The 27,640-nt window shown below is 41.9% G+C and overlaps 1 protein-coding gene across 1 annotated transcript; it reads right to left on the bottom strand.

The window, feature by feature from the left end:
- Positions 1 to 1,803: 1,803 nt before the first annotated feature.
- Positions 1,804 to 18,809, bottom strand: LOC308098670 (uncharacterized protein). Its single transcript, XM_080447077.1, has 7 exons — positions 18,777 to 18,809; positions 7,689 to 7,734; positions 5,087 to 5,663; positions 4,913 to 4,956; positions 3,011 to 3,059; positions 2,551 to 2,799; positions 1,804 to 2,071 (listed from the first exon to the last, which is right to left on the bottom strand). The coding sequence occupies exons 3-7, from the start codon at positions 5,649 to 5,651 to the stop codon at positions 2,043 to 2,045; spliced, it is 936 nt and encodes a 311-aa protein (XP_080303203.1). The 5' UTR covers positions 5,652 to 5,663; positions 7,689 to 7,734; positions 18,777 to 18,809; the 3' UTR covers positions 1,804 to 2,042.
- Between the last annotated feature and the right edge of the window lie 8,831 nt (positions 18,810 to 27,640).

The raw sequence follows: 27,640 nt of genomic DNA, 5'->3' as shown, positions 1-27,640 counted from the left end.
CGTTATACAAGAAAAAACTTGTTACATCATGTTCATCGGAGAAATGTCAAGGATACAAACACATAAAAGTCTTATGCCTTATTTTCATTGTGGTCCTTGGTCTGAGACAAACAACACTGCAACAAAATACATACAGGTAAACAGTACAGTAATAAATGAAACAATCAGCTACACTACCTACAGCATAAATACATAGAATCACATTACTAACATAAGTGACCATACTATTCGGCAACATTTTCTAAAAGCCATGCTTTGACCCTTATCTTACAAAGGAGATGACTGCTGGTGCTCTTTATAGTCAGGGGTAACGAGTTCCAGTTAACTGCTCCTCCAAATCTAAATGAGCGTTTTCCCATTTCAGTGGTGAACTGAACGTGGGCGTGGTCAGGTCTGCTATGCTGGCTCTGGTTATTACCCTGCCAGGCTGGCCCTGTAGAGGCCCTTGGCCTGTACTATGATGACATCTTTCAGTTCCCCCGTCAACACCATAGCTCCTCCTCCTCAGTGTCATCAGAGCCCTGAGCTATATATGAAAAGCCTCTGTGTTCTGGTGAGCATAGGGCTCTATTAGGCTCTATTAGGCTCTATAAGGCTCTATAAGGCTCTATTAGGGTATAAGGCTCTATTAGGGTCTATAAGGCTCTATAAGGCTCTATTAGGCTCTATAAGGCTCTATAAGGCTCTATTAGGGTCTATAAGGCTCTATAAGGCTCTATTAGGGTCTATAATGCTCTATAAGGCTCTATTAGGGTCTATAAGGCATTGGTTCTCAAAGTTGGGTCCAGGGACCCCCAGGGGTCCTTGGGGGGGGGTTCCAGGGGGTCCCCAGCAAAATGTGTTAATATAGCATCACAATAATTGTAACCACTTTAACCTTTTATGCTTTGGCTATTCAAAAATAGCAGACCTACAAGCTCATAGCGCAGCACCGAGTGCCGCGCTATGAGCTTGTAGATCTTCTATTTTTGAAAAATCGTGAACATTTGTGCAAATCTTTGAATATGTATTTTTTAAAGCGATCATTTGTAACCTTCTGGGGGGTCCCTGGATCAAAATATTTGAGATGGGGGTCCGCAGCCAAACACATATCAGTACATCTGCTATTTTCACTATTGTTGTCCACTAATGTTAAGAATGTTATTTAGATAGCATGTTTATTTTTATGACAGACACTAGTTTAATGTCATGTCATGACCCCCCACATTAATGTTTTCCTTTGATTCCTTTTGAATAGATTGTACCAGGGACCCCGATCAGAGAACATTTTTGTTATCAGGTTAATTACTACAGCATTCTACAACTGTCTACTGTGGTTGGGGAAATAACAGTGGAGAGAGTGAAACCTACTATCTGAATACTTTGCATTGTATTCTCCTTAACAGTAAGTTTACTGGCCTGGTAAACCATCCTGGTCACCTGAATTCACATTATCATATGTCTTCACATGATGTGATTTCACATTATCATATGTCTTCACATGATGTGATTTCACATTATCATATGTCTTCACATGATGTGATTTCACATTATCATATGTCTTCACATGATGTGATTTCACATTATCATATGTCTTCACATGATGTGATTTCACACGTCCGGGATGGTTAACCAGGCTATAAGTTTACTGCAATCTACTGTACCTGCACACACAGCCTAGTATTATTATTTTACGTTATTGCTACCAAAGAATAACAAACGGTCATCAATGTCATAGAAATTTTGTGACAAAGAATCAAGAATGTACAAGCAGCGTAATGTTGGTGGGACTTTCAGTTCAATAAAAGAAGTAAGAATAATAAAGTCAGTATTACAATTTTATTTTCCAATTGGATACATAATAAGTCAATCAAATTTGGACAGGAAAGTAAAGAAATTAAACACTAATCACTAATGACTGATTTCACAACATATCGAGGTACATCTTCTTATAAGGTCATAATAACACATAGCTTGTATTGAAACTCATTAATTTCCAATAACTTGAAACAAATAAAAATACAGGTTGGACAGTTATGCACAGCTCATTCAGGCCGTTGTGTTCAACGCTGGTTCTGGTCCGCCATTTCTTCTAAAAGGGGAGAAATAATTATATAGGTCAGCAATGGAAACAACATGAAAGGCACTGTTGCTTTTATAGCGACCTTTACACATACACATGCATTGCTGACCCCCCAAAGGGGAGAATAACTACTGTATGTGTAAATTGTGGGAGATACTCGCAAAGACAAGGGGATTGAAGTGGTTCTGAAGATGAACCAACATAAAACATGACTTGTGTTAGAGCTGTTTTGGGATTTTTAAGTGTTTTACAATACAGGCTCCAAATGGCCTTAATGAAGAACTCATTTGAAAAGCTTAAATGAATTACTGACTTTGCTTTGTTTCTTTATACTATACATTGTATGTTAGTGTTTTTTCATCTTTATTCAGTAAAATGTTTAAGGCAAGAATCCCCTCTTTGCCTAAACACATCCACTCTATGGGACTGCTGCTATGAATTACAGTGATACCTGTTCTAAAATAAATCAGTTTTACATCTGATCTTACCCAGCTTCTCCAACACGCCGGGTTCGTGTTGTTTTAGAGCGTCATAAAACAATACTTTGACATGTCTTGCCCCTGGTTGCAGCACCTTTGAATACAAAGTTCTCATTTGCTCTGTGCGCTTTTTCTCAACGAGGATCTCATCATAGGTCTCAGCATGGATGTGGATGTTTTCCTTTAGAGTCTCCACTATGGCCCTGGCCGTGGTAACAGCTTGAATTAACTTTGCCTGGTTCTGGTTCACAAAAGACTCTGATTGCAAGGGAAAAAGAGAGTGGGGGAGATAAATGAGAATTGTCATTATATCAATGAAAAATAAAGCTCTCTGCATCTCTACATTCCCACATAAATAGTAGCATAACAACGGGTGCATTTTTTTTTTTAAATAAATGATTAAGGATGTACATACACCCTGGTAAACAAAAGGTATCACCATCACTGAACTGTTCCAGAAAAAACTCACCTTTTTCTAAATCAGTTTTTCCTGACACTGTCCTGGCATCAACAGCATCCTGTTGAATACAGTCGTGTTATTTCAATCATATCATGCCAGCCCTGTTGAACAACGTTATGTCTTCTACGCTATCGGCTACAGTAGTGTTTTTTCAAACTGAAATGTAGTGTATGTGATATTTTGTGATTAAAACAAAAATGGTATTGTCAAAAAGTTAAAGCTCTATATTGTGATAGTAATCATTGCTATAGAGTGTTTGTTCAGTAACAGTGTTAAATAGATCTATATTGTGATAGTAATCATTGCTATAGAGTGCTTGTTCAGTAACAGTGTTAAAAAGCTCTATATTGTGATGGTAATCATTACTATAGAGTGTTTGTTCAGTAACAGTATTAAATAGCTCTATATTGTGATAGTAATCATTGCTATAGAGTATTTGTTCAGTAACACTGTTAAATAGCTCTATATTGTGATAGTAATCATTACTATAGAGTGTTTGTTCAGTAACAGTGTTAAATAGCTTTATATTGTGATAGTAATCATTTCTATAGAGTGTTTGTTCAGTAACAGTGTTAACACATTGAGTGCCATAAACGGTCCGGACCGTTTTTGAGAATCCATGCGTCGTGTGCCATAAACGGTCCGGACCGCTTTTGGCCCATTCTTTTTTTATATGTGGGGCCCACGTGGGGCCCACGTGGGGCGCTCTAACAAACTTTGGGATCATCCAAGGAGTCTCTGAGAAGGAGAGGCCGGATGTGGATCCATATCAAAAATCCTTCCGGTCGGCCGCTCCAATGTTAACTCCTAGACTAAAAGCTTAATATCTCCATTTCTTTTTAACATGGTGGAAGTGAGCCGTTTTCGATCGGCGATCACTCTGCAATGGAGGATCGCGTTAGAAATATTATTGTTCCAGGCGTTAGTCGGGACCCTCCACCGTCTCGCACGCACGCTTTGTTTACATGCACTTCAGCGTCGGGGCTTCTACAGCACGAAATATATCAACGTAAGTGGATGGAAGATATGCAGGCACTGAACGTACCCTATTTTAATAAACCTCTGGCACACGATGTGTTAAATAGCTCTATATTGTGATAGTAATCATTGCTATAGTGTTTGTTCAGTAACAGTGTTAAATAGCTCTATATTGTGATAGTAATCATTGCTATAGAGTGTTTGTTCAGTAACAGTGTTAAATAGCTCTATATTGTGATAATTACTAATCAAACCCTCAGCCTGACTTGGCAGGGCTTCGCATGACATTTATGCCAGACTTCGCATGACATGTGTGCAGAGAAGGCTTCCCTGATAGGCCAATCAGACCCTCAGCTTGACTGATTGATTATGCTGGACTTCATATGACGTGTGTGCAGAGCTATTGTACATCATCTTTTACATCTACTACATTTTAGCCACAGCACTAAAAAAATCACACCCAGTGTGAAGTGGGCGGTGTCTTGCTAGCTAATCACAATACTTCACTTAAACATTTTTTACAGTCCTATTTATAGGGCTATGCACATGTGTCATGTTTCACTAGCCAATCACAGTCCTGAATAGACTGTGATTGGCCAATCACGGTGCAGGGTTAGGGGGGTACACTGGTGGCCAATCACAGCGCAGGATTGGGGGGTGCAAATATCCAAACCTCACATATAGGGGCGGTTTCACCGCCCAAAAAAGGAAGGGGTGAGGAGAGGAGAGGAGAGGAGAGGAGAGGAGAGGAGAGGAGAGAAGGGGAGAGGGGGGAAGAGAAGGGGAGAGGGGGGAAGAGAGGGGAGGGGTGAGAAGAGGGGAGGGGTGAGAAGAGGGGAGGAGGAGAGGAGAGGAGAGGAGAGGAGAGGAGAGGAGAGGATTCTATTATGAATAATAATTATTATTATAACAGTAATAATGGTTGTACGTTACCTGCTTTGAGTGAGCTTCCATCATTTCTTGGTCTTGGGACATTTCTGTTGAAAGAGGTATAGATTTCTTCATTTAAGAGATATACAGTATTACTGCATATTGGGCTCAAGGTACAGTGATAGACTTCATGCAAAAACATTTTAACAAACAAAACATGAAAATATCCCCCCTCACTTTTCTGACCCTCCTTCCTGGCTGCTTCTTCTTCTGCCCGTTGAGGAGCTACCTCACGCAGTGTCTCATTGGCCAGTTGAGGAGCTACCTCACGCAGTGTCTCATTGGCCCGTTGAGGAGCTACCTCACGCAGCGTCTCATTGGCCCGTTGAGGAGCTGCCTCAGGCAGCGTCTCATTGGCCAGTTGAGATGCTACTTCACACAGTTTCTCATTGACTTGCATGGTCAGGGTCACGCCCAGCAGAAGGGATGCTTGTTCGAGACGATCGTTCAATCTCTTAAACTTACGTCTGTGTTTGGTAACCGCGAAACACTTGAAGTTATCAGAGATGTATTTTTCGATGACCTTCTCAGCTTCTTCCAGGTTTTTCTGGAGTTTACCGAGGACCTTGGTCAGCTCCTCAGAGATATGAGCTTCTCCTTTCTCCTGTAGGTTCTTCAACACAGGTTCCAGTAGTTTGAGTCGCTCGACCAGATCCTGACAGTCTTCTTTGTTATACTTGACTTCGTTAACGTGAGCGTAGATTTTAGTTGCTATGCCAAAGATGCTGCCTATGTGATTCATGTCTGATGATGACTGAAACACAGCACAAGGGAGAAAGATAGGTTGAAATAAAGTGAATACAAATGTACCACTTAAAACCGGTATACTTGGTAAATGGAGTCAGCTTTGTATTTTGGTTTGCTCTCGTTTCCCCTCTACACTAAATCTCTTCGCCGGAAATAGCAGATCTAAAATCTCAGGTCGTAAGAGCCTCCACGCAGCTGCGCATTAGCAACCCTGCTACGCACTACCTTCATTAGTAGCCGCTGGTTGTGCGTTACGTGCTATCTAACTGGCTTCGGGAAACACCACCGTCGTAGCCGCTGTAATTTAATTCATGAATATAGTATCCAATAGAATCTATCTATATGTATGTATGTATGTATGTATGTATGTATGTATGTATGTATGTATATATATATATATATATATATATATATATATATATATATATATATATATATATATATATATATATATATATATATATATATATAAACATGGCGAGCACAACAGCTGTCACTTTATGAGGGTAGTGGGGGCTTTCATCATAACGTTTAACTATAAAACTTCTAAATTAAAGAAACATGTTTGGCTCAGCATCGTCTATATACCTTTAGTTGGCATATGCTTAATATTTTTATCAGATGATCGGATCATCCGTGTGAGAGCACAATTTGTAAACGTCGGGTCATGCATAGGGCATGAACCAGCGCAGCAGCTCGCCCTACCCAAAAGAACAGATCTGTAAGCTGTTGCAGTGCGTTGATAGCTTGTATGTCTGTGTTTGTGGGTAGGCGTCGCACGTTACGCGTATATATATATATATATATATATATATATATATATATATATATATATATATATATATATATATATATATATATATATAAATATATATATATTATAATATATATAAATCATATATGTGTGTGTGTGTGTGTGTGTGTGTGTGTGTGTGTGTGTGTGTGTGTGTGTGTGTGTGGTCTTTTTTATTTCGCTACGAAGGGTGTAACAAACTACTCCGTAGGACAGCACTACGTAGGCTATGAAGCCTTTCGGGAAACAGGTTTGCTTCTAAATTACTTCGTCCAGGAGGTCTTATGTGCGGGTCCCCGAAGCTAGTTAGGCAGACATGTAACGCCGTGCTCTTGAGAACCTGCGACGGTGGTGTTTCCCGAAGCCAGTTAGATAGCACGTAACGCACAACCCAGCTGCTACTAATGAAGGTAGTGCGTAGCTGCGTAGGAGGCTCTTACGCAAGCTGTGTAGGCTACGCACAACCTGAAATCGCTTTGGGAAAACCCGGCTCTTATGTGCCTGCTAAGGTACTGCGTAGCCTGTGTGAAGAGAGGCTCTTACGTGCGGTTTTGGGCAACCGCACGTAAGACCCTTCGTAAGGACCGCAAGGACCGCAAGACCGCAATGTCACTCCCTTCCTCCAGAGCCTTGGTTGCCTTAAGTGGATTCACTTGTGAGCTCCGCCTCCACCTGAGCCTGATTGGCCTCACAATTCTTTGACCTGAGGGGCGCTCGGGTGGTGCAGTGGTAAAGTACCCGCCCACCACCTCTACAGAGCCCGGGGGTTTGAATCCGCCGCGGTGCATCTCGCTTTGTCGAGTGTCTATATGAACACAATTGACCCGTATTTGGGGAAGGGAAGCCGGGCGGGGAGAAGGGGGAGGGGGATAATTGTCACTGCACGTACTCTTACAGGCTGGGGGGGCGGAGTCTGTCAGCTGGGAGCGTTTGGCGGGAGGAGTAGGAGTCAGTAGCGATGACAACACACAGACATGTGTGTGGAGAGGAATTAATTGGCATAACGAAAAAAAAACCAATAATTTTACTTGGTGTTTGTGTTTCAGGTTCTCGGTTTGTCTGTACAGGTATGTTAGTTCGAGTTTGAGTGTTGTTGTGAGTCTGTTTGTGTGTGTGTTGTATATTATCTGTTAGTAGTCTAAAGTGTGATCCTGAGTTGAGTTGTGCATTTGGGTTCATTTAATTCCAGGTCCTGACACTGGTGTTACAATTAATTAAACACTGAGTATTTATACTTACTGTACTGCAGTCAGAACTGTAGTTGATCTTTAGAAGGAAGAAGAATCTGAAATTCAAAAAGTTGGAAATTATATAATATATAATATAAATAATTGCTTTATATTGTTTGTTGTTGCAATAATTCATTTACATATATACAATTACAAAGTCACACAAAATATAAACTAGATTACAAAGTTCATCATCTTCATTTAATTTCATAACCCCAGCCCCACCTAACAGTGCATGGATGTCATTTACAGCTAGATTTCAATTTGAGTGATAAGCAGTACAACATTGTACTGGTCAGCTCCCAGGTTTTAGTGTGCGCGTGCGTGCGTGCGTGCGTGCGTGCGTGCGTGCGTGCGTGCGCAGGTCGTGGCCAAAAATAAGCACCCTAGCTTACCTCGAGAAATAGAGAAAAATAATTGTTGTTTGGGAAACAAACCTTTTTTAAATGAATACACTTCAGGTACATCACATATTCAATCCAATACCACACTGTGTGTGCGTATGTGTGTTTAAGAGGAGGTACAGATTAGAAACCAGTACTATATACTTTACAGCAGATAAGGAATTCCCCGTCACCAGTGGTGGAAAAAGTACTCAAATGTTTTACTTAAGTAAAAGTATCAATATCACAATGTAGAAATACTCTATTACAAGTAAAAGTCCGGTAATCATTTACATGAGTAACAGTACAAAAATATACTTAAAGTACCAAAAGTAAAAGTACTCATTGTGCAGAACGTCCCATTTCACAAGTTCAAAATGTATACGAATATTTTGGAAATAGCAGATCTACAAGCTCACAATGTGTCGAATCGCATTGTGAGCTTGTAGATCGGCTATTTTCAAATGGCCAAAATATATATAGGACTGAAGTGGTTAATGTGTTTTGTGATAATAATCTAAATCTGCAAAGTAACTGAAGCTGTCAAATAATTGTAGTTGAGTAAAAGTACAATATTTTCTGTGTATGTACTGTAATGTACTTAGTTACTTTACACCACTGCCCGTCACAACTAAAAGTGAAAGTTGCAGCTGTAGGATACGATCAAGAATGATTGATTACAGTAGAAAGGGCATTGATAAGGTTAAAGAAATGCTTTGATTTGAATGAGTTATCAATAAATGAAAACTAAATTTAATTCATGGTGTTTGGTTCATGGTGTTACGGTTGACTGTGAACTTTAACTGAAATTAAGTCGAGCTAAAATTGAAAGAATGTGTGAATGTGCGTGTGGCTGGGTACATATGGAACTGCAGATAACAGCTTCTTCTTTGTGACCAGTCTGAACACATCCTCTGCTGGTCACAGAGAAGAAGCTGTTGATCATGTCTAGCGCTGAGAAATGACATGTTGAAACGGAACCTTCAACCTAACCTCATGCCTTGCAAACAAAACCTGCCTCTCTGCAACCACCATCTCTGCAGGCATGGATGCCCATTTATGTTGGGTGGGTAGGGTACTCAACAACAAGTCACACACACACACACACACACACACACGGTTCACGCTGGCCCAGAGGAAGACTAAGCTAGTAACTCCCATCATGATTACTGACATGGACTATGCAGATGACATACCCGAGTCTCAGACACAGCAGAGAATGTAAGGGAACTATTACTGGCTGTAGAAACAGAGCAGAAAGATCTGCTTCAAGCTCTAAGCCAAGAAAACAAAAGTTTCGGTATTTAACACAGAGGACATCATTGCCACTGCCGACGGGACAGTGCTCGAGGTAGTCGAGGACTTCAAAGGACTTTTACTTTTAGTTGTACTTTAAGTATTTTTATAAGCACCATGGGTGACCGGGCCTTCTGTTACACAGCCCCATGTCTGTGGAATGCCCTCCCTGACCACCTGAGAGCACCACAGTCCACTGATGCTTAAAAATGGAAACCTACCTTTTTTCGTACTGAGTTTTAATTTCTAAATTTTGGCCCTTTAGTTTAGCCTAGTTGGGTCTATTGTAATTGTTTGTTGCCTATGCTGTTTTTATGCCTTGCATTTAATCTGTAGCACTCTGAGATTCGTGAGAATGTAAAGTGCGTTATAAATAAAATGTATTATTATTATTATTATTATTATTATTATTATTATTATTATTATTATTATTATTATTATTATAAGCATGTACTTTTGAATACTTAAGTATATTTAAAAGCAATTACTTTATTAATTTTACTCTTACTTGAGTAACATTTTGACTGAGCTACTTTTACTTGTAGTGGAGTAAATTTGACCAGGAGTATCTATACTCTTTCTCAAGTACTGGGGTCGAGTACTTCGTCCACCTCTGATTATAGATTACAAACTCTGGGGGGGGGGGGGTGATATAAGCAAAGATTGTTAATTTAGGAAGATACATACTGTACACCATCCCAGTTGGAGCCACTAGTGGCGAAATAGCACACACATTCATTGTATTGGTATTCAAGAAACTGTAGGAGACACAAAGAGTCTCCTTTGTGTCTCCTACCGGAACCGACAAATGATGGTCTTAGGAATCCAGGAGGGGCGAAATCCCAAAACGGCGGTGGCTGCCGCCGCGCCTCCGCCGCGCATCTGGCACGACCGCCGCGCGTCTGGCACGAGCGCCGAGCCTCAGCCACAAGCGCCGAGCCTCTGCCTCTCCGCCACAGACCGTCAGTTCTCCGCCGCACCCGCCGCGGCGGAGACGCCACCGTCACGGCGGAACGACTGCCACTGACAGCCACTGACCGCCACGGACCCGCCACAACCCGTCACTGAGCGCCACTGACAGCCACTTTCCGCCACTGACCGCCGCCCGCCACAATCGCCGCCTCCCGCCACGAGCGCCGCCTCCCGCCACGAGCGCCGCCTCCCGCCACGAGCGCCGCCTCCCGCCACGAACGCCAAGCCTGCCGCCACGAACCGTCACTGACCGCCACTGACAGCCACTTTCCGCCACTGACCGCCACTTTCCGCCCCGAGCCGCCACTCTCAGTGGCGGTCCGCCACTGACAGCCACTCCTCCGCCATGACCGTGGCATATTTTGCGCATTCAGACAGAGGAGCAGTTGAGATTTCATTCGGCCAGATCTTTCTCAATTTTACTTGAATTCTTATAATTTTAATGTTTATATGATCTGTCAAGTTTATATTTTCCGGTCTATCAGTCATGAAATGATTTTTTTTTTTTTATAATTTATTATAATGTGAAAACGATATCAAGCCGGAGTTTTCCGTGCGTAATTACGCACGTGGTCTGCTCTTCCCCCCCCTCTACACCGATAACTCTTTGCCAAAAATAGCCGATCTCCAAGCTCACACTCCGCGCATATAGTAAATAAGATGGTTATTATTATTCATATTATTATTATAATGACAAACAGTGAATGTCTGACGGACAGAAAGCCTTCTCGAATGATGCCTCGTTGAAATCATATCAAAAGGAAATCAAAGTGAGTGTGTTCCAACGGCCTGGGTCTGTCTGTCTATATCTGTCAAGCTCCTTGCCAAAAATAGCCTACAAGCTCACAACGCCTCGCTGCGAGTGAGCTTGTAGATCGGCTATTTTTGGTGTGAGTGAGTGTGCTCTAACGGCCTGGGTCTGTCTGTCTGTCTGTCTGTCTGTCTGCCCCCCGCAGCTTGACAGGTCAGTGACACACACACACACACACACACACACACACACACACACACACACACACACACACACACACACACACACACACACACACACACACAAATTAAATATGACCGCGTGCGTTCGTAATGACGCACAGATAAGCAACGATGTTAGGTAATTGTACCAGCTGACAGGTGTGGATAACACTGGGGGGCTGGTGGGGGGGGCGAGGGGGGGAATGGAATGTCAGGGAGCAACTACCGTAACAGAGGAATTTCTGAGGTTACATTTAGAAGATGTCAATATAGCCTTTATTTGTACGCAAATAAAACCATTCAATATTATCACCCAAAATCAGTTTCCACAGCTGTTGCGTCGCGTAGCAACCGATCACGCCAGCTGCGTCAAATCAATTACAGAAAACTTGTGAAATGGGACCTTCTGCATAACGACTACTTGTACTTTTGGTATTTTAAGTACATTTTGATGGGAACACCCCTCCATTTCGAAACCCCTCCACATCAACGCACCCCCACATCGACGCACCCCCACTTCGACGCACCTGGGGTCCGACCCACCGGGGGTCCGACACATCGCTAGTCCGACCGGAATGGATATTTCACCCCCCCACTCCGAAAGTGATTTTTCAAGTCTCTGCATATAAACTCATGCGTAAAATCGTGCGTAATATGCAGCTGTGATGCTCAGATTGACAAGCTCTACAGCTGCTCTACAGCAGATCTACAAGCTCATCGAATATTAATATTTTATTATTATTATTATTATTATTATTATTATTATTACAGCAGATCTACAACCTCATCGAATATTAATATTTTTTTATTATTATTATTATTATTATTATTATTATTATTATTATTATTATTACAGCAGATCTACAAGCTCATCGAATATTAATATATTATTATTATTATTATTATTATTATTATTATTATTATTATTATTCAATATGTAATATTTATTATGTATTATGTATTATGTATGTATTATTTATTATTATTTGGTCCCTGAGTCCTGATGAGAATATAGACGAATCCACACGCCTATATTTATTTTATTATAATGTCAATAAAAATATGTATTCTATAAATATTAATATACTAACATTTCCTGAATGAATGAACTTGGTGAAGTGTCTTGTATAGGGTCGGGGTGACATGTTGCTATAGTTGCTATTAATTACCCCAACCAACATCGAAGCACCTGCGTGCATTAATCCTTCATTAATGTCTGTCTGTCTGTCAAAAGTCCGCGCAGCGGCCGTAACACACACACACACACACACACACACACACACACACACACACACACACACACACACACACACACACACACACACACACACACACACACACAATAATAATTAAATGAATAATACATTGTATTAAAACCCCTGAATCTATCTATCTATCTATCTATCTATCTATCTATCTATCTATCTATCTATCTATCTATCTATCTATCTATCTATCTATCTATGTAAAATAGCCGATCTAAGTTGTGAGCTTTTAGATCGGCTACTTTTGGCTAAACTTCTCCTCACAAAAGGGATGCTAATGTTCAAGTGGTTATAAAGTAAAAAACAATCATATCACACAAAGATTTGGCAGACCACTGTAGTAACTCTTGAGGACCCCCCTCTGTGTGTGTGTGTGTGTGTGTGTGTGTGTGTGTGTGTGTGTGTGTGTGTGTGTGTGTGTGTGTGTGTGTGTGTGTGTGTGTGTGTGTGTGTGTGTGTGTGTGTGTGTGTGTGTACGCACGGACCGCGTCGGCCGTGTGTCCATCCAACCACCACCCCCCCCCAGCTCCCGAGGCTATCCGCGAGCCCCCCTCCCCCCTTCCCCGCTCCTCCGGGTGTCACTCATTGTAAAATATAGGCCTACTTAAAGTTTCAAACATAAAAGTAATATAATATTTGAAAATAGCACATCTAAGCTCCTATTGTAAGCTTGTACATCGGCTACTTTTCTTATAGCCTATAAAATATGTCTCAAGGTTCATGTAATAATTTATATCTGCAAAGTGTAGGATTATTATTATTAATATTCTTTGCATATTCCAATACAAACCAATGCTTCAGTGCATGCGCTCCAGCGGTACGCCCACAGCCTGGGTGTCTGTCTGTCTGTCTGTCTGTCTGTCTGTCTGTCTGTCTGTCTGTCTGTCTGTCTGTCTGTTTGTCTGTCTGTCTGTTCACGCCGCGACCGTAACACACACACACACACACGCACACGCACACGCACACTTACACGCACGCACGCACGCACAGTTAACCCGAGACTATGTTCCCCCCAAGGTGAATAAATAATAATTTAAGAAATAAAAAATGATATTACAACTCCTCAATCAATCTATCTATCTATCTATCTATCTATCTATCTATAAATCTATAAATCTATAAATCTATCTATAAATCTATCTACATTTATCTAAATATCTTTCTATTCATCTGGCATCTATCATCTAAAGACCGCTGACTGCTCTGTCTGTATAGCCATGATGCTTCGGAGCTATGATGTCAGCTATATAGCTGACAGTAGCCATATATAGTATCTGATTATTAGGCAGTGCATTTGGCATGTGCGTAAATATGAATCTGGCAGCTAGGGGATAGGGATACATTAATTGACGTTCATTATATACCATATAGATATAGGTGTTTTAAGAAAATTTATTATTTCTTGAATTATTATTTATTCACCTGGGGGGGTGGGGGCCTGTGGCAATAAAGCCTGGGTTAACTGCGTGCGTGCGTGCGTGCGTGTGTGTTACAGCTGCAAGACTTTTGATAGGCAGGCAGGCAGACAGACAGACAGGCAGGCAGGCAGGCAGGCAGGCAGGCAGGCAGGCAGGCAGGCAGGCTGTGGGCGCACTGCTGGAGCGCACTCAAGCATTGGTTTGTATTGGACTATGCAACGAATAATAATATAATAATAATCCTACACTTTGCAGATTATTATATTATAACCACTTCAGCCATATTTTATACATAGGATATAAGAAAAATAGCAGATCTACAAGCTCACAATGGGAGCTTAGATGCGCTATTTTCAAACATTGTATTACTTTCATGGGGCTTTGATACAATTTTCGTTAATTTTTTTGGAGCAAAAACGCATCTCAGACATTTGTCTTTTTTTTTTAATGGAAATAAATATCATTTAATAACTTCAAAATTAACTTTATTACAGCTTAATTTTTGCATTCGAAAAACATGGCTCTGAAGTCAACAAAATAAAAGAATTAAAATTCGAAGAAAAAAAAAGGTTCTGCTATAATAACTTTCATTGGCATCAATCCAATCTACAATGTCACAATGCATCGCTTGTGTTAGCTTGTAGATCTGGTTATTTCAAAAGATTTGTATGAAATTTGGACATTTTAAAACATTTTTATTACATAGGCCTACAGCTGCTTTACTGGACCGGCCATAATACACGGACTGTGGGGCTCCTTTCTTTAATATCTAATTTCATTGATTGATATGATCATAACGCATAACGTTACAGCTTTGATTATGTGGATTGACTGCCCTTATCAAAGCATCAAGTAATAAAACGTGCATACCCAAGTGCCGCAGTATTTTATTTATTTTGGCTAATCTATTTGAGAACGGGGTAGCCTAATCATGAACAAGTTTAGCCCTGAAACATCAATGTCATATCATGACAGTCATGGATGAACTTCAACCTGTTGTTTGCAATGTCTCCCTTTTTAGACCGTAAATCACATAAACGTTCATATTTCAAATAAATAAAGTGCTGACCTCATGGCCACGGATGTTACATTTATGGACGTTTACTCATTAATACCAGTATCTTCTGTATTGTTCAATAAAAAACATTTGAATCGGATTGGTGGACATTTCTTCCGTATTTTCTCTATGTGCTTTCAAATACGTGACCCCATTGGTTGAGAGGTGTATTGCACTCATATACATTATGAGACATGGCCACCGATCGGATTAAAGTGTTTTTATTGAACAATACGGACGAGACAAGTACTTTGGAGGGCCCGAACATAATTTTAACATCCCTGGCCATGGGGTAAGCAATTCATATTTGGAATTTGAACGTGTAGGCAGATGAGTCGAACCTATAAAGTCTGTTCACACCAAAGTACGATAAATATAACTGCATAACAATAATCGTCCACACTGATGAACATCCCCCCCACCCCCCCAGAACAGAAGTGTCATTTTATATGACGGTGTGAGGTTGGCAGGTATAGCCTATAGAGAGACAGCGGTATCCGAAATCGACCTGAAAGCCTATGCCAACAGCAGCTGTCTTTTTTTTAAGTTTCCTTTTTTCCTTTTTTATTTTCTGAAACCGCTGTCTTTGTTATAAGTTTCCTTTTTTCTTTTCTGAAACCGCTCCATAGGTGGCGCTAAGGAGGAGCTTGGGGGTCCCTAAGAAGACCCCCAAGAATGTTAGCCTACAGTGAGCTATATAGGTACAGTACACGTTGTGTATTATTATGTTACAACATGCACGTATACGTGCGTAATTACATAGTGTCCCAGGCTTGTATTTGTTTCAACTGTAGTGGGTACCGGGCTTTTATTGAAAGGAGGCATGTATAAGAGAGAGGCCTATATTTCTATTTTTCAAACAGATCAGAATGAATAAATCAACATTTTGTGTCAGTTGGAACCTAGTAAAATGTACTGGGTTCATTTATTGAAATAAACAGTGCATTTACAGGTGGTCGAGGCTTGTTTTCATAGACCTCGTTGCCACTAGCAGTGTTGCTTAATCTCTCTTGCAACGCTGCTCGCCCAGAACGGACGCTGAGCAGTTCGTCTGCAGATGTGTAAAGTAACTAAGTACATTTACTCAAGTACTTTACTGAAATGTTGTCTTATACATTACGCTGTGTCACGGTGATTTGAACCGACGGCAGGCGTATATAGTAGCCGAGGCGAGAGTCTTCAGACTTTAAAAAAAAGAGGGAAAAAAAGAGGATTGTAATAGAAGGGTCGGCTTTTAATTGCTTATTTCAAGGCGCTCCCAGTCATTAATAGAGGGCCGGTTTTTAATTGAATAGAGGTCACTATTAGAGGATTTACTCACAATGCCTCGCAGCGTGAGTTGTGAGGTTGTAGATCGGCTATTTTTGGCAAAGAGCTATCAGTGTAGAGGGAAAAAAGACCAGGAGACCTGGTTCTGCCTGTGTCTATGCCCATGAATGGCCGGGCTTCGCACGACGTGTGTCCCTTCTATGCCCATGTATGGACAGACTTTTTTGGGGGACAGAATTTATTTGGGCTGGGGCCGGAGGACAAAGTGACCATGCCCATGTATGGACGAAACAGGTACAAAGCCTCATGCAAGCCCGACCCCTTGGGTCTGGCAAAAAGAGCAGACCACGTAAACAAAAGAGAGAGAGAGAGAGAGAGAGAGAGAGAGAGAGAGAGAGAGAGAGAGAGAGAGAGAGAGAGAGAGAGAGAGAGAGAGAGAGAGAGAGAGAGAGAGAGAGAGATAGATAGATAATATAATTTATTATTATTTAATTATTATTTATTCACCTTGGAGGGGACGTGTGGCGAGCGGGGTTGCGCATTTGTGTGCGACCTTTGACAGACAGACAGACCCAGGCCGTTAGAGCACACTCACTCACACCAAAAATAGCCGATCTACAAGCTCACTCGCAGCAAGGCGTTGTGAGCTTGTAGATAGGCTATTTTTGTCAAGGAGCTTGACAGATATAGACAGACAGACAGACAGACAGACAGACAGACAGACCCAGGCCGTTGGAACACACTCACTTTGATTTCCTTTTGATATGATTTCAACGAGGCATCATTCGAGAAGGCTTTCTGTCCGTCAGACATTCACTGTTTGTCATTATAATAATAATATGAATAATAATAACCATCTTATTTACTATATGCGCGGAGTGTGAGCTTGGAGATCGGCTATTTTTGGCAAAGAGTTATCGGTGTAGAGGGGGGGGAAGAGCAGACCACGTGCGTAATTACGCACGGAAAACTCCGGCTTGATATCGTTTTCACATTATAATAAATTATAAAAAAAAAAAAATCATTTCATGACTGATAGACCGGAAAATATAAACTTGACAGATCATATAAACATTAAAATTATAAGAATTCAAGTAAAATTGAGAAAGATCTGGCCGAATGAAATCTCAACTGCTCCTCTGTCTGAATGCGCAAAATATGCCACGGTCATGGCGGAGGAGTGGCTGTCAGTGGCGGACCGCCACTGAGAGTGGCGGCTCGGGGCGGAAAGTGGCGGTCAGTGGCGGAAAGTGGCTGTCAGTGGCGGTCAGTGACGGTTCGTGGCGGCAGGCTTGGCGTTCGTGGCGGGAGGCGGCGCTCGTGGCGGGAGGCGGCGCTCGTGGCGGGAGGCGGCGATTGTGGCGGGCGGCGGTCAGTGGCGGAAAGTGGCTGTCAGTGGCGCTCAGTGACGGGTTGTGGCGGGTCCGTGGCGGTCAGTGGCTGTCAGTGGCAGTCGTTCCGCCGTGACGGTGGCGTCTCCGCCGCGGCGGGTGCGGCGGAGAACTGACGGTCTGTGGCGGAGAGGCAGAGGCTCGGCGCTTGTGGCTGAGGCTCGGCGCTCGTGCCAGACGCGCGGCGGTCGTGCCAGATGCGCGGCGGAGGCGCGGCGGCCGCCAACGCCGTTTTGGGATCTCGCTGTCTCTCTAGGAATGAGACAAAAACTAAAACATATCCATGAATTCAAGTCTCCATGGGGTGACAAAAAAAACATTTGGGGGGGAGAAACACCCCTTTGACTCCTGCAGAACAGAGATCAAAGAGAAAAAGAGCTCCATCCATGGTGGTCACTTTATTAGTAACTGGCTGGCAGGCTTTCATTTCATACACAATCTATTTACAACGCCTAATGCCACTTTTATGTAAATGACAAATCCATATGAGAACTCAATAAATAGCAAATCAATTAATCATTCGGGGGAAAAACAAAAACAAATTAAGATTATTTATGTATTTTATCAATCAATAGATCAGAACTGGGCTGGCCAATAAATGGGGGGCACTTACCCCCCCCCCTATAAAATCGCCACGGCACACACACACACACACACACACACACACACACACACACACACACACACACACACAGTGGCGTAACGGAGGGGTCGCAAGTGCTGCGGTGCGGGGGGGCCACCAGCAGGGGGGGGCCCCGCCTGCCTGATACAAATATTTTTACAGCAAAAAAAAAGACAAAAGTTGATTTATATTGGTCAAATAGAACCGAATTAGACCCGAATTAGACCGAATTAGACCCAAATTAGACCCGAAATTTTTCGCGCACGTGCGCAGGGTTGTGCACGCAGCGCGCGTGCATGTGCGTGGGCCTCACGTGAAATTCTCGCGGGGAGGCCCCGCGATTCTGCGTTACGCCACTGCACACACACACACACACACACACACACACACACCCACACACACACACACACACACACACACACACACGTAGTAATAATATAACTGTATACTCACTGTGAGAGAGAAGAGGTGGAGAGAGCTTCTTCACACGTCTCACTCCTCAGATAAAGAGAGACTGAACGACTGTTGAGTTTATCTGAACCACAGAGAGGCCGTCTAGGGGCGGAGCCTTGGTCTATAGGGTGGATCCTCATCCTCAAGAGAGAGAGAGAAGTTCTCCAACAGAAGAACAGGGAGACCAATTAGAAATAGAAATGATGGTCAGAATAGATTTTTATTTTTTTATGTAAAACGAATAGAAATGCCACTTGTTGATCTCTCGGGTGGCACAGTGGTAAAGTGCCTGCCCAACACCACGGCGGAGGTTGTGGGTTCAACTCCACCGTGTTTTTTGTCCGGCTTTGTCGAGCGACAATTGGCCCGTGTTCTGGGGGAGGGAAGCCGGTCGGGGGGGGGGGGACTGGTCGCTCTCATTTGAAAGAACAAGCAGAGATTCAATCCCTCTGTCTCCCCGAACCCATGTAGCCTGTTTGTTTGTTTGTTCCTTTGTCCTTCAGTTACTTTGTTTGACCTTTAGTTATCTTATAGTTAAACCTGTTGTTTTCTGACCTGTATTATTGAGTTAGTTACTTTGTATATTGCCTATTTCATTCATTATTGTATTAATCTGTTCACTTGCCTTGTAGGGTGTTTGGTCTTTTTTATTTGGTTTAACCACTTCCTTGTTTCTGTTGATTCTTTAGTTAGGAAAGTAAGTTTAGTATTGTATATTTTTATTTTGTTAGGTTTAGGTTAGGGGGTAATTTTCTTTATTAGGTAGACATTTTGCAAATGTAAACCGACACCCTGAAGTTTTTGGCACACAAAAAAAGACAAAAAGAGTTTGAAATCTCTGCATAAAAAAAGGAGAATAAAATCAATTCATTTTTGAAAGCGACTTTGTCCTCCATTATTATGTCACCTCCCCTACCCTAGACAGGGGGTCGTAACATAATTTATGTTACACCCCACTTCAGGGTGCCGGTTTACATTTGCAAAAACTTCTACCTAATAAATAAAATTAGGTAGAAAAAAATTAAAACTAACCTAAACCTAACCAAAGAAGGGGGGGCATAACGACTAAATTGGGGAGAAAAAGGTTTGGTTGCTTTAACACCAAAGCAACCAAAAAGAGATCGATATGTCTGTCTGTCTGTCTGTCTGTCTGTCTGTCTGTCTGTCTGTCTGTCTGTCTGTCTGTCTGTCTGTCTGTCTGTCTGTCTGTCTGTCTGTCTGTCTGTCTGTCTGTCTGTCTGTCTGTCTGTCTGTCTGTCCCATTTTTGAGAAAGCAATTTTCTCAAGCTTTGAGGGAAAGTCATGACACATCATGGCACAAATGTTCACCTGGACTCAAGGATGAACTAGGTCATAGATGGGCAACTGGCGGCCCGGGGGCCACATGCGGCCCCCACCTTCACTTAATACAGGTTGCAGGTTAATATCAGAATAGTGATTATATTATTGATTTCAGCTGTTATGATTCCAAACATGCAAACATGACCCGCTTTAATTTCTTCAGTCTATATAGGCTGAAGAAATAGCCTATAGCTTAATGACAGGTATAACAATAATATTCTTTTTTATGTCCAATGTATTTGTATTAAGTATAACTAAATCCATTTGAAATTAAATACAAATTGTACTTTTCAGGATTCTTGTTCAAAAATAACAAACCAAAAATCAGGATTCCAAAAAAAAAATAGCAAAGATAGCAGATCTACAAGCTCACAACGCGTCGCAGTGCGACGCGTTGTGAGCTTGTAGATCGGCTATTTTTGCCACTTTTGTGCGACATAGAATGGCGAAGTACAGCATTCATTTATGAAAAAAGTACGGAGATAAGAGGCGTCTGCCAGACAGTATAATTATGCAGTGTGGTCCTCTGGAGTGAGTGTGGAAATATAATGGCGCTCTACATCATCAAAGTTGCATCACCCCTGAACTAGGTGGTCAAAGGTCACCGTGACCTCACGAAACACGTTCATTAAATAGTTTCATATTCTTCATTCAGTTATCTCAGCAGAAGAAACATACACACCACAGGTAATATAGTTTGAAACATAGCTTTAGTTTATATTTAGTTATACAGTTTAGTGTGCGTGTGTGTTGTGGCGACTGATCAAAGCCAAGACTCAGAGCAGTTTGGTACAAACCCAAATATGGGCATTTATTTAGGGAAATGCACAGAGGTTGGGGGAGGGGGAAATGACAAACCAACAAGGTATACTTGTAACTTGAACATGGGTTCTTCCCGGTCTGGGGCACAGTCCATTCAGTTCATCACAATGCTCCTTTCATGTTCCAAAGGTTGCCTACACCATAAAGACAATTGTCCTTTAGTCATAATGGGGACATCTCGCTTACCGCCTGAGAACCCGTCCGTTCACCGAGGAGAGCCAGTGAGGACTGAGGCAGAGTGACAGAATGTTTGTAGTCTGCGCCTCGCCTGGGAAGCATACCTTTTCGGGTCTATGATCCGGTCGGGAGCGGAAGTAACCCTACGTCACCAGGTGCGTCATCCGCGTCATCAGGCGGCCGGAACAGCATATCCGGAAAGACTTCGCCCCAAAATTGGTCCATCCGCGGGCCTACAGAATAAAATCCTCTCGATGCGGCGTAGTTTAGCTTATTTTTCAAATATAAATGTGAGTGTACTTTCCGGAGACTATTTAGCGTCTGTCTACCTTTATTATCCCACGGGGAAATTCTATTCCATTTAAATAGGGATTGGGGAAACAAACAGGGGGAACCAAAACAAAGCGGCTCCGCCAAACCGGAACGGCAAATTCCGGAAAGAGGAATTGCTTCTTTTTTTTTTTTCAGTAGGCGTGGCCTAGACCGGATCACACGGGCCATTAATAACGAATACCAGGCTTTCCTCCGAGGTGGAAAGACTGGTGACGCGAGGTTAGTCTACTACTACCTGGCTTTCAACATCTACTGTAAGTATCCCAGGAAAACGATTCCCTTGTCAGTCAATGGACTGCCATCGATAAGCTAAATGTGCAGCATTAGTCACACAGCAGCCATCCCTCAGTGTCATTAGCCAAGAATCAATGTAGGTCACAGATCAATGTAGAGCTCCGGCTTGTATGTCATTTTTAAATGGATTATCATTGCAAAAATGTTTAGTGGAGGTGCTGTGTGTGTGTGTGTGTGTGTGTGTGTGTGTGTGTGTGTGTGTGTGTGTGTGTGTGTGTGTGTGTGAAATAGGTCAATAAACAATACAGAAAACAGGAACGCCTCTTACAAAGACGGAAAAGTAGACTCACGACACGAGGGGCAAAAACAAGCAGTAAACAACACAGACAGAGACTCACTCTGTGGCAACAAACTAAAATCCACCACTGGGCAACCAGCTGGTGAGAACTTAAGTGATCAAGTCATTAGGCTGAGGACCCCCCAGCTGGGCGCTTCGGCAGTTCACACCCAAACAGAGAACATCAAATGCGGGGGGAGGGGCAGAACGGACATGGACACACAGACACCCTCTTATAGACAGCCAGACTACTGCAAAACCACTGTAAAACGTTTTTTTTTTTAAATCCTCCTCCCCAGGAATGGTACAAAGATCCTTATCAATCACAACAGAACTATGGAAACACGACTTAAAATCATCAGGAACGCCAATGGTCATAAAACACAATGCAGGGATCAATTAATTAACATAACAGAACAAATTGGATTTCCTTTCATGTTTCATATTTCATAATTCCTGTTGTGTTTGATCTAATCTAATAGATAGATATATGTGTTGTTATAGTGTGCTGCACCACAAGATGCCCAGAGCCCTCACAGGCTTACAACATGTACATAGAGACACCACAAACAGCAGTGGTGTAAAAAGTACTCAACTAGTAAAGAAACAACAAAAAAAACTAAAACAAATGTTAAAAGCCAGAACACAATAAAATGATCTGAACACAGTCATGCTTTCAGTAAACCAAAAATCTTGTTTTAACCATTGCGAGGCTATAGCAATATTTTCATATACTTATTTATATTAGAGCTAGGTTTAGGGATAACTTCACTAAAACCATGTCTCTGGAATGGAAGGGGATACAGACCCCCCCCCCCAACAGAGAGAAGGCGACACCTTCATTGCCCCAATGGAATGTAGTCAACAAGGACCTACAGTTTGTCTCCAAACTGACTCAACAGAAATGCCATGAAGGTGGCCTGATAAATGACTACATTATTAATGTTTCCCATAATAATTACGCCATGTCCGCTACACAAGTATTAATGAGCTTATTGTACATAAACAAATCATGTTGTCACAGTTCTTCGGGGAAGGTTCCACTGCTCCTGTTATGTCGTAATAAAAAAAGAAAAATGTTGTTTTATATTTTGGTCAAAAGAGAATAAAATACAATTTTTCTGTCATTTATTCAACTATAGCATTTAGTTGTTGTTGTTTTTAGCATTGTGTGACAAGAACCCCCAAGAGAAGATTTGTGTAAAAGAAAAAATAAATGAAGAAAAAATAATTCCATCGATTTTTCTAGATTAAAAGAAATAGCAGATCTACAAGCTCACAATATGTCGCAATGTAACACATTTTGAGCTTGTAGATCTGCTATTTGTGAATAGCCGAAGCATAGAGTTAAAGTGGTTAAAAAGATTTATTTTGATGCTGTGTTCACTCATTTTGCTGGGGACTCCCTGGGACCTCTTCAAGGACCCATGAGGGTCCCTGGACCTCACTTTGAGAACCATTGAGCTACAGGACGCCAGCAGTTCTATCATCATGCAGAAATGAACACAGACATCTTTGTTAACTTGTATTGCGATATAGTTATAATGATACAATGGTCAGTTCATTTATGATTGAAGATGGATATAGGAGACATACTGTGCTACATGCCTGTCTTTACTTACAGGTTATGATCGCCTGCGGCGATCATATTTCGCCGTAGGCTGAAAACCCACCTCTTCAGGAAACACTACCCTTCCTCTCTGCCTGACCTACTTGTTGTTAACTAGTTGTACGAACGCTTGTTTTCTATTGTTGTATTGTTTATTGGATCTTGTTTAGTCGATACACTTATTTGTTTTAGCTCATGCTCATTTGATTTAGCTATTTTGTCTCATCTGTTTAAGGAAATAGGTAGCTGATATATTGCACTTTTACCTTAGCGCTAGGTATACTCTTGGTTGCTTGTTTTTGCAGAAAATGCACTAAAGACTTCTGGTGATTAGTAGTTTTCGTTCCCTACCTATGTTGAATACACTTATTGTAAGTCGCTTTGGATAAAAGCGTCTGCTAAATGACTGTAATGTAATGTAATGTAATGTAATTGCGATATAGTTATAATGATACAATGGTCAGTTCATTTATGATTGAAGATGGATATAGGAGACATACTGTGCTACATGCCTGTCTTTACTTACAGGTTATGATCATTACTATGTGTTTATATGGAGAGGTTTAAGAAGTGCATTAGAGCTACAATCACATCTCAGAATAATTCGACACTGTTCAGAAATCTGGTGGTCTTGCCCTTGATAGTCCACGGTCATAGTAAGTGTGTGAACGCATGCCCTTGTGTAATTTATAAATAGTATTTTTGTTGCTTTATTGTAGTTCTTAAACTTTGGGGCATATTGCTTACAGAGAGGACTATTCAATGTGTACATTTCCTTATAACTTGTATGCCTAATTAAGAGGATGCAATATCAATAATAGTCTTTGATTGTGTTTATTGCAGAATCTGTCTTCACAGTCTTCATATGCAGATCTATTGTTATAATTCTCTCTCTCTCTCTCTCTCCCCTCTCTCTCTCTCTCTCTCTCTCTCTCTCTCTCTCTCTCTCTCTCACTCATGAAGTAAGACACAGACACAAGACAGACATGTGTGCAGATTCTATAAGCAAAAAGAACGATGAAGGTATATTGTTCTTATCAAGATAATATTTCACCGGAAGGAAAAATACAATTTGTTACTCCACTGGGCCCTCTACAGATCTGGCCAATGGAATTTTTCTATTGACCCGATTTTTCTAGCCAAAAAGTTTATTTTAGACATGAGGTGGGGGGCTCCAGCAAACAAGAACAGACAACAACTAGAAAAAGTGCTCCTCGGAGCACAGGTCTCCGCCAGGTCAGGTAGGTTATTGTGGGGCAGCAATGTTCGGAATTAGCCAATCAGGATGGAATATGAAAAATTGGACGGAACCATCTTGATCACTTGACTATATGTGTACCGATTTGCATGATGTTTGAATTTGTAGGAGTAATATAAAAAAGAAAAGTGTTGCAAAATTGGCCTCCTGGTGGCGCTATAATAGGGCAATGTTAAAAGGGTGGCATTTGTTCTTCAATGTAGTGCGAATGTGCGTGCAAAGTGTCACCACAATCGGACGCTGCATTCATGATTTGTGGCATTTTGTTCAAAACGGGCCACTCCTGCAAACTTTAGATGTCAATGTTAGCCAATCAGGATGGAATATGAACATTTTAAAAGATCCATCGTGATCACATGTCTAGAGATCAAGTGTACCGATGTGCGTGAAATTTGGATAAATTCTGAAGGCTTAACAAAAAACGGGTTTTACATAAGTCGGCCTCCTGGTGGCGCTATGAAAGGCAAATGTGAAAAATGCAGGTCAGTTGTTTTTCCTTGGCCTCTAGGGAGTGTGCGTGCAAAGTTTCATGCAGATCGGTGCAGTTATAGTTAAAAACACAAATCGTCCATTTATAGCGCCACCATGAGGCTGATTTGAACATTTTCAAGTGGCATTTTTTCCACGGCCTAGTGGGAATGTGCGTGTGAAATCTCACGGAAATCGCGTTCATGATTTGAGGCATTTTGTTGAAAACGGAGCAATCCTGCAAACTTTCGAAGCCAACCTTAGCCAATCAAGATGGAATATGGAAAATTGGACAGATCTGTGTTGATTTTTGATTGATTGATTGAATATTTTATTAGGCAAAAAATGTAAAACAGCACAGTTACATTTAAAATACTTTGTCTAACAGGTCCGTTCATAAAAGTCCTTGCGGACTTGTTTCCAATGAGGGCCTTGGTATTTAATTCATAGGCATATATAGTGGCACCACAGTTCAAATATCATTACAAAATAAACAGCCAAAAACAATATATAACACTATGTACAACAAAAAAAATAAAAAAGACGGGAAAAAAAAATATGTACAAGAACAGGGGGGGGGGGTCTGCTGTCTAACGGGAAAATGGTACTACCTCCACCTTTGGCCTCCTGAAAGGTGATTTTTTAAGGCTCTTTTAAATGAGCCCAGCGAACTGCATTTTTTGAGGGATGGAGTTAGACTATTCCAATCCTGGGTGGCAGTGCTGTAGAAGGAGAATTTGCCCATGTTTGATTTATGGGTGGGTGGTACCAAATTGTTGTTAACGCTCCCTCTGGTATTGTGACTGTGGGTGTCGCTAACCTTTTGGAGGTATTTACTCAGATATGCGGGAATTGGGGGCATATCGGGCAAATTTGCATTTACAATTTTGAAGGCCAGTCCCATTTTTAGTTGTTTAACCCTGTCTTCCACCCTGAGCCAGCCTAGGCTGGCAAAATGGGTGGGAGAAAGGTGGGTCATGGGCCCCAATCCGAGGAGTAGCCGTTTGTTTTGGGAGGTTTGAAGCTTAGTCTTCAGTGACACTGAGGTGTTGGAGTACCAGGAGGTGCAAGCATAGTCAAAAAGTGGTTGAATCAGGGCCCCAGAGAGGGTCCTGAGGGCCTGAGGGTTGACAAAAGAGGAAACTCTGCCCATAAATTTGGTTCTCTGGTTTACTCTTTTGACCACCTTTGTAGCCATGCTATCACCTGTCAGGTATTTGTCAAGTACACAACCCAAATAGGTAATCTCTTCTTTGCTAGAGATAATTGTGTCATCGACTTTGACCTTGAAATCATTTACATCCATCTGTCTGAGGGAATGTTTGGTCCCAAAGAGAATGGATTCAGTTTTCCCAAGGTGTAGTGACAGTTTGTTATCGGTAAGCCAAGTACGGATTTTTGAGAGTTCGGAGCTGAGCGCCTCCTCAACTTGCAACTTGTCCTCTCCCGAGATCAGGAGTGCCGAGTCATCAGCGAACAGGAACAATTTGCAGTTACAGGCAGCACTCATGTCGTTAATGTATAGAAGAAACAGTAACGGCCCTAGAATGCTGCCCTGAGGAACCCCACAGCTCACCGGGAGGGATGAGGACATGGTTCCGTTGATGTCAACCACTTGTTCTCTTCCCTCGAGGTAAGATCTCATCCAGTTTAGTGATGTGCAGTCAAAACCAATCGCCCTCAGCTTATCAAGTAAAATTGAGTGGTTTACAGTGTCGAACGCTTTTTGGAGGTCCAACATGACCATGCCGCAGTATTTGCCCGCGTCTACCTCACGTTTGATGTAGTCGGTCAGATACAGTAGGCATGTGTCAGTGGAATGGGAGGTTCTGAAGCCCGATTGGAATTCAAACAACAGTTTATGCTCGCTGAGGTAGCTGTTGATTTGTTCTTGAATTAATCGCTCTACAACCTTTGAGATGGAACAAAGGATGGAAACAGGCCTATAGTTGCCAGGTTCTAATTTGCTTCCTTTTTTATGCAGAGGGATTACTCTTGCCAACTTGAAATCCTGTGGGACGTGACACTGGCTGATGGATAGGTTTGTGATTTGGGCTACTATGGGGGCAATAGCAGTAGCTGCGTCTCTGAGGAATCTGGTGGGGATATTGTCAAGGCCGGTGGCCTTGTTTGGCTGGAGGGCGAGTAGTTTTTTCTGCACATCATCAGCATTTACTGGTTTGAATGAAAAGGAGTCTTTTTTAGCCCCTAGTTTAACATAGTGAGCATGGATGTGGTCAGAGCCGTACAAACCTGAATGCTGAGGAAGTTTGCTTACCAACTGG

This window comes from Gymnoscopelus braueri (assembly GCF_963280865.1).
Source record: "Gymnoscopelus braueri genome assembly, chromosome: 13".
NCBI classification, from domain to species: domain Eukaryota; kingdom Metazoa; phylum Chordata; class Actinopteri; order Myctophiformes; family Myctophidae; genus Gymnoscopelus; species Gymnoscopelus braueri.
Note: the sequence above shows the minus strand (reverse complement) of the source record. Positions and strands in the feature narration are given on the sequence as shown.

What these genes read in the sequence shown, in the direction of transcription:
- LOC308098670 (XM_080447077.1), bottom strand. Translation starts at nt 5,651, where the DNA reads ATGAATCACATAGGCAGCATCTTTGGCATAGCAACTAAAATCTACGCT. An exon ending in CAGGAAGGAGGGTCAGAAAA is followed by an intron (nt 4,957 to 5,086) that starts GTGAGGGGGGAT and finishes CTCTTTCAACAG; the next exon opens with AAATGTCCCAAGACCAAGAA. An exon ending in CGGCGTGTTGGAGAAGCTGG is followed by an intron (nt 2,072 to 2,550) that starts GTAAGATCAGAT and finishes CTCCCCTTTTAG; the next exon opens with AAGAAATGGCGGACCAGAAC.